A 17850-nucleotide genomic window follows, 5' to 3' on the forward strand; every position below is an offset into this window, starting at 1 on the left:
ATGTGGGAAATTTGATAGAGAATTAATTGGAATGCAGAATTATAAAGTTTTAAAAATCATATAATTATAATATAAAATATTAGGAATTCATATCATTAAATATGAAATATTTGGGTGTCGTGAACTTTTAGGAGATATTAAAATATGATACATATAAGATATATCTTATATGGAGAAACTTGTAATTTTATTTTATTCATATATTATATTAAATAAACCATGAATGAGATCGTCTTATAGGAACCTGCTATTAAATCTGATGATAGTGAATTTGAAACTGGTATGGAGGAAGTTGAAGTTGACTAACACGATGTTATCTTCAAATCATTAGAAAGTGTTATCATCATCATTTATGTCAATATGAGAGAGTTGAAAGATATCCCTTATTTATCCTTGGATTAGTTAACTCAAGCTCAATGTGCATTCTTCATCCTTGGTCGCATTTTACAAAATTGTCAATCTACAATCACACGTGAATGAATCGAAAATTGTCGTCAAGTGATTTTATGTGATTTTTTATGAAAATAAAGTCATAAATTTATTGATCCAAGAATTTTCACTTTCCAAATGCAGATTTAGACTAGATGTAGACCAAAATAAGTACGAACATAAACGAATGTCTATTGTACCATGATTTCAATTTAAAGTATTACGAGAATTAAAAGATATAACAGGATTAAAAACTAATATCGACAACATTTTTATGAACAAGAAGTGTAGAATTTAACTACTTTAAGAGTTCCTTCAAACTTTATTATCAATTCCTTCACATGACATGATTGATCTCCCTCCAAAAGAAATTTACAAGGAAACAAGAATTTGATGTTTGGGCATAAGATTTAACTTTTTGATGCTTGTGTCATAAGTTATAAAAGATTTGTGCACCACTTATATGTTCTTTTTGGACTTCATTACTTGATTTTTTTTTCATAGGCAAATCTACGTATTTAATTACGATAATAGGTAGATTTTAAAAAAGTTATTAAAGTAGGTAAATCATGCTTTTCTCACACATTTTTTTTTATTTTAGAGAGTCAAACGGTCAAATGAAGAAATTGTGTTGTTTTAGGTCCTGTAGTTGTGTTGGAGGAAAACATTTTTGCTTTGTAATCGATTACAATATGTTGTAATTGATTACTGATGTCTATTTTGTGATTCTTGATTACTCTAATCGATTACACCTATTTGGTAATCAATTACAACAAATAAGAATTATTTTTTTTTTACTGAAATGATATAATTTATTAACAAAGTTACCAAGCATTTTTTTAAATTACCTAAATAAGTGAAGTTGTGCTAATTGAACCCATATATTTTCTTTATAAACTTATCTTCTAATCTTAAAGTATTTTTCTAAGATATTTTTCAAAAAGAAAAAAAACCTGTTTTCTTAAAATTTTATGGTGATCATATATTTTTTTTATAGAATTTTTACTTTGAAATATTTGTTAATAAACCATAAATAATATTTTTTATTTCTTATATGAATATATTTTGAAATTTTTAGTTTAGTTTATTATTAAAATTATTTATTTAAATAAATAAATATGTATATTTTTAATTTTAATTTACTTATCAAATTAGTAAGTACATAGTATTATATGATTTTAATAATATATAAAATTATTCATCAAATTACTAATAAATCTGAATTTAAAATTAAAATTATTGAAATTACATAATAATAATTTTTTATTTAATTTTATTAATATATTAAAATAAAAATAAATATTTTTTTTGTTAAAAAAAAATTTAGTATACATTTAAAATAAAATTATCAAAAAATTCAAAATAAAAACTATTTTCACATAAAATTAAAAAAAAATAACATAAATTTTTTTAAATACTATAGAAGAAATTAAAAACATTATTTTAATTCTTTAATTAAATTATTAACAAATATTTCAAAGTAAAAAATCTATAAAAAAAAGACAGTTTATATTGGTGGAAAACGCATTTAACTACCTCCACCCTATTAGGAGATCATGTTATCCGGTGATAAGAGCATAACATAAGATATTAAAAAAAATATATATAAACAGCTTACAACAGAAAGAAAATAAAAAGAGGAATATTAAACTCATTTCGCAAGTATATTTTCACGTAGTTATATGTTATCAATTATTAAATAGGTGTAATCGATTATAGCAATCCAGAATCACAAAATACACAATAATAATCAATCACAATATATCGTAATTGATTACAAAATAAAAATGTCTTCTCTCCACTTAATTTAAGATCTAAAAACGTGTGTTCCCAACACTATTTCTTCATTTGAGTTTGACTCTCTAAAATTAAAAATGTCAAAAAAATGAATGATTTCTTCATAAAAAAAATGTGTGGAACAACACAATTTGCTTACTTTCATAAATTTTTTTTAAAACTGTCTACTATCATAATTAAAGACATATTTGCCTACCATGAAAAAAAAATTCTCATTACTTACCACTGATTTATATGCATGTATATTGATTATTGATATAATATTAAATGAAGGAATTACTTTCGTTTTTTTTTTAGAATATCATTAGTAATAGTTTACACCAATTTAAATTAGAAAAGTATTCATTCATTTTACATATTAAGACAAAGCAACTTATGCCATTTTCCTACAATTGTGGTGATGACTGTAAATTGACGGCCACTAAATTAGTGAGGTTATGAACAATAATATTCTAAGGTTAACTAATTAATGATGCTTTATTTCTTTTTTTTACTACGATAAACACTAATATTTCCTAATTACTGATACATTATTAAATGAATGTTAACAATATTCTGTTAACAACTAATTAATGATGCTTTATTTCTGTTTTGAGAACATTCTGTTAACAATATTTGATAATAATTCATAGATACTATTGTGAAATGAAATCTTACCGAAAAAGAATTCATGTTCACATACATAGATGAAATTTATATTACTTAATCCATTTTATAATAAGAATATTTTATAAATTAGTCATGGATATATATTATCACATATGTTTTATTCAAAATGAAAGATCAACAAATAAATATTTAAATCGTGCAAATATTTGAATATGATTAAGTAAAAGAAGTTCCGTAATGAATATTCCTTGTTTCAGTCTTTAATAAATATTCAAGTGCAATATTATAATGTATATATGCAATATTACTTTTGTGATTTTTAGATTTTTATATAGAGACCAAATTATTTTGTATAAAACTTCCTGCTTATATTCATATTCAGTGCCAATGGACAAAATAAATTATCATGTTGGAATTGGTAATCACAGGCTTATATTCTTATCCTCTTCAAAAAAATAAAAATAAAAAATCACAGGCTTAAACATCAATACTGGCAACACAATTTTAGGTTCAAATAAATTTTTCTCCCTAAAATATTACCATTTTGGCTCGGTGTGTATACATATTGATTTGGTTACATATTTAGAGAGAGAAAAAAAATGAAAATATTTGTTAATATATTAAGAATAATAATTAACAAAATGTACCATTCTCCAACCCTCCAACATATTAGAATTTGTATTCAAGTTATTAAGAAAAAAAAAATCTAATACTTATAAATAGTAAGTATGTTATAATATAATAATTAATTATCTTAAAAAAAAATTTAAAACAATATTTTATGATACAATAGTTAATTATTTTTATAAAAGATGTCCATTAACTATATTTTATAATATAATAATTAATTATCTTTATAAAGATTGTTAATATATATCTAGTATATCTATATGATTTATTCATAGGTTTAAAAAACCTATAAACAGAATATACTTATTCACTTAATTCTTTCGTTCTTCTACTCTTTATAACTTTTTAATGTGGCAAGTCCTTTACAAGTAAATCTCTTTTTTATCTCTTCGAAAATCAGAAATTTTTCACAAGATGGCAACTACTCGGATATTGCGAACCGCGTATTCCGGAATTGTTTGTTTATACAACATGCACAGTTTATATACGTATTTCAGTTATTAAAAGAATTAAGTCATTAAAAAAATAATTTTTTATTTATAAAAAAATTAAAATTTAACGTTAAAATAGTGATGTCAAAGCAACGCTATTAATAAAGAAATAGAAGATAAATCACTATATGATAATTCAGTTATACATGGTATATTTAACATTTAATATATTATCAAAACGCTCAACTATATTTAGGCGAGGGGTTATTGAATCTTACTCCTCTTATTTGTCTGTGGATCTGTTATTCCCAATCTCCCCAAACCCTAGTTTTCTAAATCCTCCAATTTCTACGTTTGGAATTCAAGAATGGAGCATCAGGACAGCAAGATATACAACCTGTTCGTGAAACACTTGGATGGAAAAACCCTAACCCTCTTATTTCCCTCTCCGATCCTCTGCGTGAGTTTCATCAAGGATCGCCTTTTCGAACTCACTGGAATTCCCGTGCAGCACCAGCGCCTCGTCACCGGATTCCGAAACCTCAACGACGTAATCCAATGCTCCCCAGGAGATGGCAACATGTTCCCGTCCGTGCGGCTGCTGCTGCGTCTCAAAGGCGGAAAGGGAGGCTTCGGGTCGCTTCTTCGTGGCGCCGCGACGAAGGCCGGGCAGAAAAAGACCAACAATTTCGACGCCTGTCGGGACATGAGTGGTCGGAGGCTGAGGCACGTCAACGCCGAGAAGAGGTTAGAGGAGTGGAAGGCCGGAGAAGAGGAGAGAAAACTCGAGAAGGTGGCGGAGGAGTTTCTCAAGAAGCAAATGAAGAAGGGTAAGGGTAAGGGAAAGGCTCAAGGTGATGGTGAAGCTCACAAATACGTGGAGAAATATCGGGCGGAATCTGAACGATGCGTTGCGGAGGTTGCCTTGTCCGTTAAGGAGGCTCTCACTGCCAAACGCAAGACACCTTCACAACCCCAACACGATGCCAAGAAGTTAAAGATATGGTATGTTGACTCACTCATGTGTTGTGTTGTGTTTAATTTATTATTATGGAGTTCCCTTTGATGATTGTTTGACCTTTGTGTATTATTGATATTGGTATTTGTGTTTTGCAGGATGGGGAAGAGGAAATTGAATGAAAGTGACAGTGATTATAGTGATGATTCTGATGTAGAGGGGAAAATGGAGAAATCAGATTTATTGAATGACCAGAATAAGTCTGAGTCAACTATGGCTGAGGGCAGTCTGGGTTCGGTGACTGGTGGAGGAGGCGCCTCTGGTTCTGGCTCGTGTGAAAGTGGCTCCGAGGAAGAGAAGGAAACTATTGTACAAGGAAATGTGGGATCTGTTGGGTTGCTAAGTGATGAAAGTATTCAGCCCGTGGACGAGCCTATGGTAAGCAATGAAGCTATTGATGGTGCTGTGACTCAGGTCTCAAATATTACAGGCTCTGAAACTGTGGCCACTGGCGACTCTAATAATGATATGGAAATTGATGGATCATTTGAGCATAAAGCAGCAGTCAATGAAGAGAACTCGCCAAGCACTAGTGTTCCCGCGATGGATGAGCCCCTGAATTTTGATGCATTTAATTCCTCTTCCGAACTTGAGGTGTGTTTTCAGTAGCATCCTGTACTTGTGTGGTATCCTTCGCTATTTTTAATTATATTCTGCTTCATTAATATGTCGAATTGGATTTGAAGGCAGTGGCTAAGAAGAAATCTATTATTCTAGTTTAGAAAGAAATAAGGGGTTATCTAAGATAAGACATTAATGATAAATTGGTAAAACAATTTATTTCTATGTTCTTATTAAACATGCATTCTTATTTTACCTTAAACATGGTTTAAAATTGACTAGAAATATGTCATTATGTTGAGGCTTAGCTGGAACTTTAGTCCAATCAATATAGTACAAATTAAGAAAGAAGCATTTTAAAGAGAGCTTTAAAATGCAAGTCTGATTTAGGTGTTATGGCTTGTTGCGGAGCCAATAAAAATTCCTTACTAGGTCGACTGGTTAGTTATAAGATTTGAGGACCCTCTGACTTGTACATCGTTGTAATCAAAGCATTATGTATGTACTATTAGAGGAGGTGGTATACATAAAGCCACCGAGACCCCCTTTTTTGTTGTTAAGTTGTTGGATATATCTTCGGTTTTGAAAAGTAAGCAAAACTGAATGGTTCAATTTGGGTGGAAATCACACCACTATTAAATTTACTGTAATCAGTTCAGTTGTTACCATTGTTTAGTGTTTTTGTATTGCTCGAACATTAGTTGAAGGTGGTTTAAGTAATGTGAATTATAGTAGTTATATTCGTCTGTCGTGTCTGCAGTTGTTGAGGGGATAATTCCAATTTTCGGCACCACTAATCTAAAGCTACTAACTAATTATAATGCTACATGTTGTGTGTATCATATCTAGTTGCTGCTGCATTTTGGATTTTTCTTGCTTGGGTAAAGAATTAATAATTATACCTTAATGTTATGCTTTTATATTTAGCAATGCTTTTCATTCTTGTGGACTGCTAAGTTTTATGTGGAAAAATTAGAAAAATGTATGTTTGGTTTGATATTGGATCTAATCAAACGTGGATCAATGATCCACATTCAAGATGAAGCTACTTTCAGTAGTTTCCATTTTCACATCTAGTATGTGGATCCGAGGTTCTAAACATAAAATCTAATACTGTTTATTAGGCTCTGAAGTTTAATGCCTATTCTATATGTTCTTGACAGGTTCTTGGCTTGGAAAGGTTGAAGTCTGAACTGCAGTCACGTGGGTTAAAATGTGGAGGTACTTTGCAGGAGCGGGCTGCCAGGCTGTTTCTTCTAAAAAACACTCCTCTGGATAAACTTCCAAAGAAGCTGCTCGCTAAGAAGTAAAGAGTGTTCTGAGATGGCAGTTACTTTTTCTGTACAGTATTTCGTAACTATTTGCACCTTTTACTTAGGTGTCAACTGTATCCTCTGACATGGGGAGCTGACTGATGCATGCCTTTTTCTGTTCGTTTTTAGTGTTCATCGTGAGCGGTATTTTATGAAGTAATAATACCTTTTACCAGCACCTAAAGGAAGCTGAACACTGTAAAATCCAAGAATTATGCATTATGAACAATTCCAATTTTTCCTTTTTGTTTTATATTATCAGAAAACTTTATCATCAATGGTTGAATATTACTTTTCCTATTTATCCAATAATTATTACAATCCATAATAAGTTCAGAACCGCTTAACATTCTAGTCTTCCAAATATTGATATCCATGTAACTACTATCTCTATCAAGGGTCACTGAAAGCCAAATGATATTGTGTAACGAAGATGTGGAGTTAGCAGAATTAGATAACCAATTGCCATTGTTTTGTCAAGTTAGCTGCAGACTCGGCATATTGGGCAATTGTTAAAAAGCAGCAGATGATCCCTGATAATCATTCAAGTATTTCATCGAATATACCATTATCAACGATAATTATGGGGTAAGTACTCTGGACAGAAAAACAACGAAAATCAGCCCTATCGGTGAATTTATAATCTATATCAATATTCAAGTGTATGAAGAGAATTTTCAGTAAAGAATGTACACATTTAATATTTCAATTTTATTTTTAAATATATTTAAAACTAAAAAAAATAAACTATTCATTTGTTAAAAATAATAGTACATCAAAATATAATACATTATATAAATTACTAACTTCTTTCAACACCACAATAATTAAAAATCATTCAGTACTTTTCTTATCTCCAATAGAGCTACATTGTGCCTCTTTTCCACATTATTCACTAATAAAAAATACATTTACCAATGATTCAATGGTCACACCATTAACTAATCTGTTGGTAATTCCATGAGGTTTTTTTTTTTTTTTGAAAGAAGGGCATGATAAGTGGGTTTCGCTGGGGTAATGTAGATGGGTTTTGGCACCATTAACTAATCTGTTGGTAATTCCATTAGTTTTTTTTTTTTTGAAAGAAGGGCATGATAAGTGGGTTTCGTTGGGCTAATGTAGATGGGTTCTGGTAAGTGAGAGGGGGTGATTGTGGGCAGGCTAGTCCTCCACGGGTTGACCCTGGATCCATCGAATTTGGGGGTTCTTCCTGCACCCCCATAATTTTTAAAAGGAATTCATAGTGTTGAAGTGCTTGTCTTGTGGTGGTAGGGGGTGATTGTGTGTTGTGGTGGTTGTTGGTGGTAGTGGGTGGTGCATTGTAATTTTAGTGAGTTTCTATGCCTTTTGAAAATTTTGGATTATATAATATAAAAATCTTTCACATTATTTTATACAATATGAAAATCTTAAACATTATTTATACAATATGAAAATCTACGAGAGAAGGAGAGAAGAAAAGCACTCGTTCCTTAGGTTTTTTTCAAAAGAGGACACATAGAGCCTTTCTACCTTTTCTATTTTCAACGAAGCTAAGAAAAGAAATCCGAAATGCAAAACTTAAATCCTCGTGCTCATTGTATTTTATATAATTTTATTTTATAAAATTATTATTCTCTATTTTATTATCACTGTAGATTAACATTAATTAATACATTATATTATTTGTAAGAACGGTCCATAATGAATTTGATAGTTCAGTAATACTATTAAAAATAATGCTATTAATAGGTTCATGATCTTTGCTAATAGAGATATAAAATTGATATTTCATAATAAAGATACAAGATATTAGATACGTGTTCTTGTCAAACATTCAATCTTTTTGAGCACACTCTATCACAAGAAGAGCAGTATTCTCTCACATGCTTTTATATATATTATTTCTAACTGCGAATCAGGTAAACTTCCTCTATTTAAGAATTTGATATTAGAACTGCTCTGAATATATTTGGAATAATTTATTATATGGAAAGGATTAATGTTCTTCGTGATTCTTTATTTAAAATTCATAATCTAACACTGCCAACTCACTGGATTAAAATGAGGTACGAGAAAGATGGAGTTAAAATATCATTATTGTTTACGCATACCGGTAACATAAGAACATACTTTTCTGGCTCACTCAAATCACATGGCTTTTGGTATTCCTTTTACGACTTCCTTCAAGCCGTGCATGATTATTCTCAGACAAAAACATTTCTCACTGCATCACCATGAATGGCACCATTCTGAGAGTGATCACAGACTTCTTCAGTTCTTTATTTGCTTAAATTTCTTACGCTGAGCATTTATCACCTATATGATATGTATTCGAAGTAAAAACAACAATATCAATGATCAGTGGACACAGGTAGAACTGCAGAGGGAGAGTTGCGGCAGAGAGGGCATGTAGTGTTGATGCGAAGCCATTCATCGATGCAGTGAGCATGGAAGCAATGTGCACATTCAGGAATGCATCGTATCGTGTCTTTGGTTTTATACTCTGACAAACATATGGTGCAACATCCTTCATTGGGTCCTGGAACTCTTCGGCTTTCCCCTAACTCCAGTTTCTGATACGACTCGATTGTAGACTCATCCAGACCCATCCTAACGGTGCCAGCTTCGGCTATTTCAGTTGGTGCAGACCTCTGTGCTGCAGAAATTCTGGCTGTGTTGCCTCTTCTGTACTTGAAGGAGGCGTAGCATGCCATTGCAATGGCACACATGATAGCTGGTCCAACGATGGATAATGTGATGATTCCAAAAACTCGAAGACCATGTTCTGCACCTCCTGAAAATTCAAAACAATAGCAATTAACTCTTCAATGTAGTGTTTGATCCTGTGCTAGGGCAAAATATAATTAGTAATGTAATATTTTATGGTTTTTGTTTCACTCTATGTAGGTATATATATTCGTGTATCAAATATTTTAAATAATAATTACCGAGTAATTTTTGAAGTAATTAATGCGACAGAGTAACCCCTTAGCCATATGCATTAGAATATGATTGATGACTTTGAATTTGCAAGCAAGCCACGACTTCAGGATGATTTTAATGCATTTTTGATTAATTAAGTCTCAACTTGCAAACCAACTATTAAAGTCAAAGGACGTACCCAAAAAATAAATCATATGATAACGTACATTGACTTTTATAATTTTTCTTGCAATTTATAGTACTAAGAACACGATGCAAACTTATGGCCCACATAACAATGGCATCTCCATTGAAAACACGAACAAGTCAATATAGCTCCTTTTGTTTCTTTCAGTACTTTAAACACGTTGGATAACAAGTTTCTAACCAACTATGGAAAAAAGAACACATTGAAAATCAAATAACCATAATATCTCTCCATTTTTTCTCCATTTTGTTTTATCTCTATGTATAGTTAATTCTCTTACCTAATTATTTATAATTTACAAAGCAGAAAATAATTAATTGAACAATATTTGTATAGAATGATATATATATAAAATAAAAATAAATAACATTCAATTTAAAAATGATCAAAAAAAAGCTTAAAAAATAAAAAAGTGAAGTAGAAGGAGTATATTTACCCGTTTGGTAATCAAAGAAACAACTAACTTGATCACTGTTTATGCTCTGAAATCCGCACAGAGCTTGTTGTGATTCGCAATATCTACAATCAGGTGAAGACCATGTTAATAGAAGATCCCCACTAAGGAGATCATCACTGAAATTTTGCTGGTATGCAACTGGAAATGATAGTTTCTTTAGAACATGGCAGGAGTCGGGCAACGAAGTGGTGAAGTTGAGTGAAGGAATAGCCGACACAAAAGACGTTGAATTGCTGAGACAATCAATGGGAATGAATTGCGACCCTGTGTGCGGAGTTGGGCAGCTGAAGAGGGTGTAGTTGCGGAGTGAAGTAACAATGAAGGGAGAAGCCGAAAGGTTGAGGCTTAGAAGACGTTTTGGAAGGCAATCATCTGGGTCATACACTTGCATCTCTTGTCTGAGGTAGTTAATGTTGCGGACAAAGAACTTTCCCATGTAAGGAAGTGTTATAACTGTTTTGCTATCATTGGAACATGTTAGTTGGAAACCAGGGTAGCCGCAATAAGGATGTTGCAGACCTTGTATTTGGAAGGGAAAACGAATAAGGATGTTGTTGTCGCTGCACCAAGAATAATATTGGCAATCAGATGATGCATATGCGACAGCAAAAGGTATGAAGCAGTGGAACAGGAGCTTCAAGAAGTTCATTTGCTTTGCAGAAGAAGAAATCTGGTGTGGGAAAGGAACCAAGCAAAGAATTCAAGTTAAAAACGAAGGGCCTGAAAGTCAAATGATATTATATATGGTATATGCGTAGTGTAACAAAGATGTGGAATTATGACTGACGCAAGAATGACTGAAATAATTATTGGTGTTTTTATGTCATGTCAGCGCTCAGCATATTAATTTGGAAATAATAAAAAGCCTTAAATCATCTTTGAAATATTCTTGAAGCTTCTATTAGTTTAATACTTCGTGTAGATAATCCAGTTTCGATGATATTGATCACAGAAATAGTGGGAGAGTTTTAGTTTGTCTTGCTGCATGATGTCACAATGCTGCAACCTTGATGGTTGGTAATAAGTTTATTGAAAAGTGCCAATTAATTTATAGACGGTACTTATTTTATTGATTAATTTCTTTCAAAAACTCAAAATAAATGTAGCTTTTATATCAATATATTTTATTTCTATGTATTTCTTTTTAAAAAATGAAAAGGTTAAATGAATTTTATTTTATATTTACATTCAAGTAAGGAAAAATCAACTCTATATAAATTTGTGTTCAAGCATTTACTTAGAGTTTGAAAGATAAATATCACTTGTAAAATAGAGGAAACCATGTTAAAGTAATTTGATTACAAGAAAACCGTGTATTATCTACAAACATAATTATCAGTAATAAAAAAAATTTCTCAATAATTCGATTTTATCTATAAATTATTGACCGTAAAAAACTTATTAGTAAAAAATTTTACCGATGATTATAAATTTATCGATGAATAATATGCGTAAAAAATCACTATTAGGCCTTCTTCTTCCTCTTAATTTTTTTTCTTTTCTTCCTTTTACTCCTTCACATCTTTCTCTTTCTTTTCCTCTTCCTCTTCCTCCTCTAATTCTAGCAGTCACCGTCACTGTCGTCAAACATTTGCATCACTGTCGCACTTCCGTGTTCCCATTGAGCCACTGTCTTGCCACCAACTCTAACCTCCTCCTCCCCGTCCACCTCTTTCTCCTCCTTCTCCTCACCCCCTTCTTCTTCTTTTCTTCTCATCCATTTCTTCTAAATATATATAAAAAAATTCATCAGACAACAAATTTATTGAGGAAAGAATTCATAAAAAATCGCTATAATTTACCATAAATTGATCGATGATAAATGTCGTCAATAATACAAATTTTAATTTCTAGTATATGTAAAAGACGAATTTTGTCCACAAATTTGATATTAACGAAAATTTTCGTTTGCAAATTAAATCTAAAATATGCCGCTAAAATCCATTAGTAGATTTGCGTTTACCAATAGATTTATTTCCATGGGTAACAATCTATCCGTAATTACAAAATTTCTTGTAGTGAACTAAAGAACCTAAAATCATTCCAAATTTAGATGACAAAATATAATTCTCACCTAAACTAACATTAAAAAACATGTAGAATGATTTTGCTTCAATAACCAACGTTCAAAAATATATTTATTCTCGATGAAGATAAAATATTTCACTCAGGTGAAGATGAATAGTTAAAAAGGTTATAAAAAAAAATAGTGACACATTTTTACACTCATTTGATACATTATTTTTTATTCTATTGTTAAAAAAAACATGTCAAATGAGTATAAGTGTGTTATTGTCCAAGTTATATATAGGATGTGAAACTTCTTATTGAAGATGTGTATTACAGTATGTATACATGTTTCTCCTTGAAGAATTATGAAAATCTTGAAATCTTAAAAGTTTTTTTTTTTTTCATGTTTCCAAATAAGTTTACGCTAAAAATCGTTATGAATTTTAACATGTAAACTATATTAACACCTCCGTAATTCAACAATCATTTGTCATGCGAACATTTATTAAAATTAAAAGAGAAAAAATAAATACAAATAATGAAAAACTTTATCAAATTTATGATAAAAATTACACTTCATCTATAGCAATATATAAAGAAGATTCTCTCTGTTATGTACACATTTTAAAATTCCAATTTTATCCTTTAAAATATAATCATTTATTAAATTTTTAAAAATTCATCGTTATTTTTACAAGTTTTTCTTATAAAACTGTCTACTTTTTTTTTTATTTATCAACCGTTATTCTCTCATATTTTTTATATATTTCACTTTATTTTTAATAAATATAATTTTATTTTATATATTAACTTAATAAAATTACAATATCATTATCTACTAATATATCACGTATATTTAAAAAATACGTACACACAGGCACGATAACACCTGTGTCGCTAGTAAAACATAAACAAATTATATTTATTCTAAATATTATATATATATATATATATATATATATATATATATATATATATATATATAAAATCAGGGATTTTTTTTTTATGTTTAACCTTTTCAATACCTCATGTGCGATATTAAGAACATCTCACGTCTATTTTTGACTTGTATAAGAAAAACAAGATAAAATTGATGAAGTGCAAGACCAAAAGAATCATATTCTTCACTGTAACATTTATTTTTATATCTATCATAAGTGTTAGTTCTCTCTCCTTTTAAATTTAAAAGGACATAATCATAAAATAAAAAATATAATCAAATAGAGTTTAAATCCGTTAATCAGCTATATTATTTATTTATGATGGATTATTTGTGAGTCCATTTATTTTCTCATGTTTGGACACTTAAAATACTTAGAATAATCAAATTACTCTTTAATCAACGAGAACGTTATTGATTAGTTTTCCAAAAATATTTAAAAAATAAATAAAAAATGATCACATATAAAACCATATCACTTATGCAACCAAATTAAAATGTATTAAAGAAATTCAAGCTTTAAAAGAGATAACATGTTTATATGTATTAAAAGAGATAAACATAAATTTTGGAATACAATCAAAATACAATCTTACCAGCAAAATATGTAATTATATATAATTACATATAGGACCTTCCATATGTACATAAGTTGTATTTGAGTGTAATGCAAAACATTATGTCTAGAGAATTATATATCGGACCTTCCATATGTCTAATGCAAAAAATTATGTTTATCTACATAGGTTGTATATTTGAGTAAGGGTTCACAAATTTATTAATGACTTATTTTTGCATATGTTTTTGGAAAAAGAAGTATTTTTTGAATTTTAACTGCAACATTTATTAATGATATGACATTTAGTGGTTCACACAAATTAAGTGTCATCAATATTGTGGTAGTATATAAGATGTATTAATTATATTAAATAGGTAAATCCAGGCTATTGCCATTATTTATATAAAACAAACACTATTTATTACAAATTTTAATATATGTGGGTATAGAGTAGGGATGGCAACGGGGCGGGGCGGGATGGGGCAAGGATGAGTTTTGCTATCCCATATCTATTTCCGTAGAAAAAATTTATCCTTATTCTCATTTCCAAATCTAACGGGTATCTAATTTTTTTTTCATCCCATCTCCACCGGGTAACGGATATAATCTTGTACCCATACCTATACCCGTTTTCTTACTACTTCAATATTAATTTTAATTAATTTTTATAAAATAATAAAAAATTATGGTAAAGGAAACATAATATTATCAAATATAGGAGGATGATTGTTTTTTTGATAACAAATACTTTGAAATAAATTATTATTGTTTAAATTTTATATTAGAATACCAAATAAAATTTCATCAAAACAAAAACATTTATTAAATTTGTAAACTACAAAAACCTAGTTGATAAAATTTAAAAATATTTTAAAAAAATATATAAAAGGAAAACAAATATTCAAATTAAAATATATTTTAAATGTTTGTTTACTTCAATTTTTAAAATTTTAATGAAACTCTTTTTTATACACTAATAAAAGTTATAATACATCACTTGATTAAAATGACGCAAAGAACAAATAATAAACATAATAATAAAATTTTGACATAGATCTTATACCTTTTGAACTTCAATGTATGTTGGATGGTGGTAAAAAAAATTTATGGCAATTACATTAAATTTTTATATTACAGTAAATAAACGTTATTTATACAATTATAGTAAAAAATTACAGTATGAATGGTAATGAGTTAGAAAATAAAAATAATTAGATAAAATATATCGAAATAATATTGTACATGATTAAAGTAAACAACAAATAAAAATATTAAAAAATTTTCAAATGTGTGTCTTAGAAACAATTTGAGAGACTATTGAAAGAAATCGCACAAAGAAAAAATAAATGTATAAGTACAGGTATGGTAAGATCAAAAATACCTTAGAGATCTAAGAAAACTTTTCAAATATTAACATATATACTCAATGGTTGAGAAATAACGAAAATTGTTTTAGCAAAACAAAAGTTCTTCATATGAAACAAAAATTAATAACAACAAGTAAATAATTTTTTTTATATTACATAGTAAATAAAAAAGTTTATGTTGTTAAACACTTAAATTGAGAGTATTAAACATTCTCATGTGAAAGGAAAATATACAATAAATAAATATATTAAAAAATAATAAAAATATTCAAATGTGAAAGATAAATTTATTTTAATTCATATACATCATTTTAACATAATCACATAAAAGTTATGATAAGATGAAAAATATATTGGAGATGCGAATAAGTTTCATGAGAAACCAAATAATTAGAAGAAATAAAAAATAGAATATATATATATATATATATATATATATATATATATATATATATATATATGGTTACTTAATTAATTATGAATATTTTAGTAATTTAAACGGAGACGGAGATATGGCGGGAACAGGTATTGTGACGGGATATGTACATCCTCATACTCATCCCCATACCTAATTGAAAAAGTCGGGAATTCCCCATATCCATATTCAATCAATGCTGGGACATTAAAGTTGATGTGCATCGAGAACTCTTTTGTTTTCTTATGATCTCAATTCCTATAAATATCCTTTAGCTTCTCCACTTCTAAATCAAACTGATTATGAGATTTGGTTTTCATTTGAATATCATGTCTATACTTTTTGTTTTCTCGCTTCTTCTTCTCTTAGAAGTACCCAAGTTGTGCACAGCTGAAGAAAAAGAAGATAAGTGGGATCATTTCATGTTTGTTCAACAATGGCCGAAAGGCTATTGCGATTCCCCACATCCTGGAACACGAAAATGTCGTATAGTACCAGAAAAATTTGTTATTCATGGACTGTGGCCTCAAAAAGAAAATGGTACACATCCTAAATGCAGAACTAAGACTCCCATTTATAGGAGGGTGAGTATATCTTTTTTTGTTATGGTTAATTAGAAGTTAGAACTCTAATGTGTGGTTTAGTTTATACACTGTGTTCCCTGTATCACTAAAAAATAAATTGTGTTTATTTAGGATTTAAAACCCTTGACAAAACAACTTGATGAGGATTGGCCAAATTTAACTGGCATAAATTTTTTGTTTTGGAAAGTGGAGTGGATAAAGCATGGAGGATGTTCAGAGGCAACGATCCCAAAACTGGAATATTTCAACCTGACTTTGCATCTTTATGAGCAAAATAATCTATTGAATATTCTTGAAAAGGAGCAGATAGTCCCAGATGACAAAAAACTTTATAATGTTAGTTCCGTTGTTGCTGCAGTTCACAACCACACTAGCCATGATCCTGCGCTTTTTTGTTATCATGATCCAAAACTAAATGCTACTGCTCTCTATCAAATTAGTATTTGTTTGACGCCCAATGGAACCTCATTCGTAAACTGTCCGAACTCTGATGGTACTTGTGGTGACCAGACTTTATTATTACCAAAATGAGTTTATGCACCAATAATATTTAATAAATAAAATACAAGTGTTCATTTTCCTTGTAATTTCTTTCGTATAATGTCATTGTGCATTTAGAGATGTATTTTGAATCCATATATGGCACTGAAGTACAACATGCATTACGATCAGAAATAATAATATTTTTTAATAATAGTAATAGTAAATGAACGATCGATTGAAATTTTTTCTTATGCTTCGATGTTTGTTTGGAAGTGTTGACTTCTTATTTTGACATTCTTCCACATTCTCTCATTATAAAAAGAACTAGTTGGTGGGTTTGTATGATAATGACCCTTTTAAATTTTAATCATTCATTCTAAAATTAATTTCATAAACCATAAAAGATGAATTGCAGTTTTGTTACAAAAAAATATTATGAATCATAAGAGGATATATATCATTTAATTGTGTTTGTAGTTGGTGTGTTTGTGTAATTATATAGTGTTTTTAATCATTTTAAAAGTAATTTCACAAAGGAAATAAAAGATGAATCGTATTTTGTTAACAAAAATAATGAACCATAAGATACCATTTAATTGTGTTTATCCGTTTAACTTCATGTTTTCAACTTAAATATGCTTTTCACTCCTTATAAAAAAATAGTTTTCAAGATTATCTTTCAAATATTATATTTGACTACTTAAAATTAGGAGTGTCAAAGTGAGTCAACACGACTGACACTAGTTGGTTCATCATGGATTGAGTTAAAAAATGTCAGCTTAATCCGATTTACTTTTTTGTGAGCCAAAAAATTTACAACTCGACCTAACCTACTGCAGGTCGGTGAGTTAGTGGGTTGACTTACTTACAAATATTTTTTTATTTTTCAATTTATTTTATATATTTATTGCATTACAATCAAACTTAATTTACTTTTATAATAGTAGAATAAAGTATTCACCTAATTCTCAAAATATTATTATAAAAATAATAGTTAAAGATTAAGATATCAACGTATATAACTTGACAAACAAATTATTAAACATTCAAATAATTCAAATATTATTGAGCAATATTCTAGTATTTAAAAATATGAAATTATGAACCTATATAATTAGAAATAATAAATAATTAT

The 17850-nt window shown here is 29.2% G+C and overlaps 3 protein-coding genes across 3 annotated transcripts; 2 read left to right on the forward strand and 1 right to left on the reverse strand.

Annotated features, from left to right (window-relative positions):
• The first annotated feature begins 4153 nt into the window (after positions 1 to 4153).
• On the forward strand, positions 4154 to 7066 carry LOC114188146 (replication stress response regulator SDE2). The gene is made up of 3 exons (XM_028076691.1): positions 4154 to 4901; positions 5013 to 5508; positions 6639 to 7066. Exons 1-3 carry the CDS (start codon positions 4264 to 4266, stop codon positions 6783 to 6785), a joined length of 1281 nt encoding a protein of 426 aa, XP_027932492.1. The 5' UTR covers positions 4154 to 4263; the 3' UTR covers positions 6786 to 7066.
• Positions 7067 to 8822: 1756 nt separating this feature from the next.
• LOC114188726 (putative RING-H2 finger protein ATL21A) lies at positions 8823 to 11070 on the reverse strand. Its single transcript, XM_028077353.1, has 2 exons — positions 10337 to 11070; positions 8823 to 9564 (listed from the first exon to the last, which is right to left on the reverse strand). Exons 1-2 carry the CDS (start codon positions 11004 to 11006, stop codon positions 9122 to 9124), a joined length of 1113 nt encoding a protein of 370 aa, XP_027933154.1. The 5' UTR covers positions 11007 to 11070; the 3' UTR covers positions 8823 to 9121.
• A 4859-nt stretch (positions 11071 to 15929) lies between these two features.
• On the forward strand, positions 15930 to 16819 carry LOC114189059 (ribonuclease 1-like). The gene is made up of 2 exons (XM_028077763.1): positions 15930 to 16232; positions 16344 to 16819. The coding sequence occupies exons 1-2, from the start codon at positions 15951 to 15953 to the stop codon at positions 16761 to 16763; spliced, it is 702 nt and encodes a 233-aa protein (XP_027933564.1). The 5' UTR covers positions 15930 to 15950; the 3' UTR covers positions 16764 to 16819.
• Positions 16820 to 17850: the final 1031 nt, after the last annotated feature.

This window comes from Vigna unguiculata, chromosome 6 (assembly GCF_004118075.2).
Source record: "Vigna unguiculata cultivar IT97K-499-35 chromosome 6, ASM411807v1, whole genome shotgun sequence".
NCBI classification, from domain to species: Eukaryota; Viridiplantae; Streptophyta; class Magnoliopsida; order Fabales; family Fabaceae; genus Vigna; species Vigna unguiculata.